At 42.9% G+C, this 4552-nt stretch overlaps 1 protein-coding gene across 1 annotated transcript; it reads right to left on the bottom strand.

The window, feature by feature from the left end:
• Positions 1-1059: 1059 nt before the first annotated feature.
• Positions 1060-2604, bottom strand: LOC131680108 (uncharacterized). The gene has a single exon (XM_058960828.1). It carries the CDS (start codon positions 2602-2604, stop codon positions 1060-1062), a length of 1545 nt encoding a protein of 514 aa, XP_058816811.1.
• Between the last annotated feature and the right edge of the window lie 1948 nt (positions 2605-4552).

Here is a 4552-nt window from a genome sequence, read left to right as displayed (position 1 = left end):
GTAACTCGTCACGCCACTGTGCGTAACTCCGGAACCGGAAGTCCAATCAATAAAAAATTCAATAGCAGCCGATGGGAAGGTTGTACCTTTCATTTGAGACTAACTTTGTGCAAATCGGTTCAGCCATCTCTGAGAAACAAGGTCACATTTTTTTCCACATACACACATACACACATACATACACACACAGACATTTTCCGATCTCGACGAACTCTGTCGATTGGCATATGACACACGGCTCTCCGGGTCGGGATTAGATTGACGAATTTTAGAGTGAATGAGAAAGGTAAAAACATTTTTAGCAAATGTTGAAAGTTATGCATTTTTTGGGTGAGCAGTTCTATGTTTCATAGACATTAAATCAATTTTAACTTAGGTGAGCACCCAAGTCAGCCTCACATGGTATGGGTGGGGCGAGCACAAAAGTAAGCCTAGCAAGGAATGAGTATGGTGAGCACACAAGTCAGCCTCGCAAGGAACGAAAAAGGTGAGCACAAAAGTCAGCCTCATGTGGGAGTGTTTGAGAGTGAATCAAGGTGCGATAGAGAGAGCACCCAAGTAAGCCTCATACAGGACGTATGAACGCGTGAGTGAGAGTGAATGAGTACATTGTGTACAGCCATCCCCCCAGAAGTAATACCGAGAGGTAGTTCCTGGGAGGAAAGATGGCGGAGCCCAATGGAGTTTAGTCGGTATTAATGGCAGCGTCACCATTCCAGCCCGACACGCCCCAGTGCACCCCGTGTGGTAGATTGGACCCTACCAATAGCACGTGTACTGGGCTAGGACGTAAAGGTCTTCTCCATTGTAAAAAAAAATAAACACAGACATTGTCCCAAATCGTCGAGCTGAGTCGATTGGTATATAAGACTCGGCCCTTCGGGCCTCGGAAAAAATCTTGAAAGTTTGAGCGAATTCTATACATTTCTTTGAGTATTACACCGACTGGAACTACAATCTTTTGTGAATATTTACGGCTTTCTCAGTCAAAACATATATGGACATAAAACATATATGGAAAAGGTACGAAACAAAAACAAAATTGCAGTGCTGTATGACTCACTTTAATCGTGTCGTTTTTGTCGTAGTCGCTGATTGCCAACGGTGGGAGGTTGGGTGTTTTGGCACTGGCCGAAATGGTTGTGGGGATGACGATTTTGTGCTGAAAAAGTCATCTGAAAAATCTTTGGTACGGAGCTCTATGTATGCACGAAGTGGTCCAACGTCTGGTTTGAAGATGGTGATGGTGACGCAATCAGTGTATAGCAGGATTGATAGCAATTGTGAGCCAAAACAACTGTCATCACTGGTTTCTGTGTTTCTATTCCTTCGAGTGCTGGTCGTTTTCAGTGTGTGTAGGATGCCGGCGTAGGTAGTGTTGAGACCATCTACATCGGTGCGATGGTCGACGGTGTTGGCGGTGTTTGAGATGTGGCACATTTCAAGTATTGGTAGAGCCGTCGATCGATAGGTTTTATCAATGATCTTAGCTTTGGTGAGATCAAAATTGTGGTCGTTTTTGATCATGTGTTCGATGAGAGCGGTTTTCTCACCGAGACTGATCAGCTGTTCGTCGGTGGTGATTGCGCCGTCGGTTTTTAATCGTACATACTGGTTTATGTTGGTTTTGTGGCCGTACAGTCTTGTTTTGAGCTGATTCCGTGTCATTCCTATGTAGTACATTGGGCAGTTCCCACAAGGCAGACTGTAGATGACATTAGATTGCAACAGAGGATCTACGGGGTCTTTGACGTTCAGCATTAGTTTGGATGTGGTGCTGATTGGTTTTGATGCTATTTTAACATTTGGGTAATCGGATTTTAGAATGCTTACTATAGATGTACTGAGTGATGGTACGTATGGCAGTGATCTGTAAACCTGGTCGGTGGACGGACTGCTATCGTTGGGTGGATCTCTTGTGTTAGATGCATTTTTATTTTTATCCGGTTGTTGAGAGTTATTGGAGGGGCAGAATATTTTTGCATTGCGGGATATAAGTCTGTTGATGAGTGATGATGGGTAATTGTTCCTACGGAGATGTTGAAAAATTATATTTTGCTGCAAGTTAGGGCAGTTATCCGTGGTGAGACCAGTCACTCTTTTAATGAATTGTTGAGCGACGTTCATTTTCATCGATAGCGGGTGGAAAGAATGGTAGTTCAGAAGACGGCCTGATGCTATCGGTTTTGCGTACCAGCGTGTAGATAGTGTTTGGTCTGAATGTCGAGTTACTACTGTGTCTAAGAACGGAAGTTTGTTGTCGATCTCCTCTTCTTTTGTAAACTGTAGATGTTGATTGTATGCGTTAAAAATATCCAGAGTTTGTTGTACTTTGTCTTTGGGGAGCGCCAAGAATAGATCGTCAACATATTTGCGGATTACCGGAATGGTGAATGGAAGTCGTTTGATTGAAGTTTGTAGTAAGTTTTCCATAATAATATCAGCTAGAATGGGCGATAGGGGGCTGCCCATGGCTGTGCCGAACGTTTGCTTGTAGTGTTTTTCCCGGAATCTGAAGTAACTGCTTTTAATACAAAACTCGACTAGCTCGAGAAACAAATCCAAATGAATGTTGGTGTGAACTTTAATGTTACCCCAGTCCATGATGATATCATGGGTGACTTCGCGCTAATTGAAAACAACTTTGGTTACGACACAGTTCAGCAGTTTAAAATGTACGCACAACTCAACACGAAAGCATGTAACATGACAGCACGTAAGGATTTTTTAATACAATGTCGCAAAATGGGAATTTTTCCTGCCCACATAGTGAATTCGCTTAAATGTATCCACCCGCTCCTTGAAGAACGGAGCCCATATGTATGGAAACTTCAACGAATCACCGATCGATTCAAAAAAGCTATTTTGAATATCGAGATTAATCAAACATTCCACAAAATCAAGAGTTTGAAACACGAGCTCAGCAAAATACAGTTGCGTCTCACAAACGCCACGAACAACATCGCAACACGATTCATAACTACACAAAACCAGTCGTTTGAGAGTCGCAAGAAATCATTAAAACACAAATCCACCGCTAAAATCAACTTGCTGATCACCAGGTCAGCATCACCGAACAACAGCATTCCTACGCTCAACGAAAAAGCCATATTTAACGCTACCACCGTAACAGTTCCACCAGATACCTTGGCTCTGCTAAGTCTGGGACCAAAATTTTCGCTGCCAGTCACAAACATCAAACAAATTCCATTCTATCATTTACTCGCCGATGTTGAAGCCATCCTACACGTTTCTCCAGACCAAGCCGTACAAGATCGGAACAGATGCCAAGTGGCAACGCAAATCCAAAACTACATCTCTAAAGCAAAACACAACGAATACAAATCCCCGCTCCACGATTTCTGCAAAAACGCAACGACCACAACTGCAAAATTTCTAACTGAACACCAAGACATCTGTATCCTCGAGGCCGACAAAGGTAATAGAACGGTCATAATGTATAAAAAAGAATATGACAACAAAATGTATGCGTTATTGAATGAACCAGCATACCAAACGGTATCCAAAGACCCCACACCTTCCGTCCAAAGACAGAACAACTCGCTCATTACCAGATTGCTCAATCTCAAGCTCATCGACACTAAAACATCTATGCGCCTAAAATCAAACACAGCTGTATGCCCACGTATATACGGACAACCCAAAGCGCACAAACCCAACTTGCCACTGCGCCCGGTGGTCCCCAATATCACAGCACCGACATATCAACTTGCCAAGTTCATAGGCAGTATACTAAAATCATCATTCTACAGTGAGTACAACACACCCGACAGTTTCCAGTTCACCGAGTATATACAACAGGTCACCCTTCCACCTGACTATGTCCTAGTGTCGTTTGATGTGGTCTCTCTGTACACAAACATACCAACAGAGCTGGTCACCCATGATATCATCATGGACTGGCGTAACATTAAAGTTCACACCAACATTAATTTGGATTTGTTTCTCGAGCTAGTCGAGTTTTGTATTAAAAGCAGTTACTTCAGATTCCGGGAAAAACACTACAAGCAAACGTTCGGCACAGCCATGGGCAGCCCCCTATCGCCCATTCTAGCTGATATTATTACGGAAAACTTACTACAAACTTCAATCAAACGACTTCCATTCACCATTCCGGTAATCCGCAAATATGTTGACGATCTATTCTTGGCGCTCCCCAAAGACAAAGTACAACAAACTCTGGATACTTTTAACGCATACAATCAACATCTACAGTTTACAAAAGAAGAGGAGATCGACAACAAACTTCCGTTCTTAGACACAGTAGTAACTCGACATTCAGACCAAACACTATCTACACGCTGGTACGCAAAACCGATAGCATCAGGCCGTCTTCTGAACTACCATTCTTTCCACCCGCTATCGATGAAAATGAACGTCGCTCAACAATTCATTAAAAGAGTGACTGGTCTCACCACGGATAACTGCCCTAACTTGCAGCAAAATATAATTTTTCAACATCTCCGTAGGAACAATTACCCATCATCACTCATCAACAGACTTATATCCCGCAATGCAAAAATATTCTGCC

Source organism: Topomyia yanbarensis, chromosome 2 (assembly GCF_030247195.1).
Source record: "Topomyia yanbarensis strain Yona2022 chromosome 2, ASM3024719v1, whole genome shotgun sequence".
NCBI lineage: Eukaryota > Metazoa > Arthropoda > Insecta > Diptera > Culicidae > Topomyia > Topomyia yanbarensis.
Note: the sequence above shows the minus strand (reverse complement) of the source record. Positions and strands in the feature narration are given on the sequence as shown.

Coding starts and splice junctions, on each gene's coding strand:
- LOC131680108 (XM_058960828.1), bottom strand. CDS start 2,604: ATGGACTGGGGTAACATTAAAGTTCACACCAACATTCATTTGGATTTG.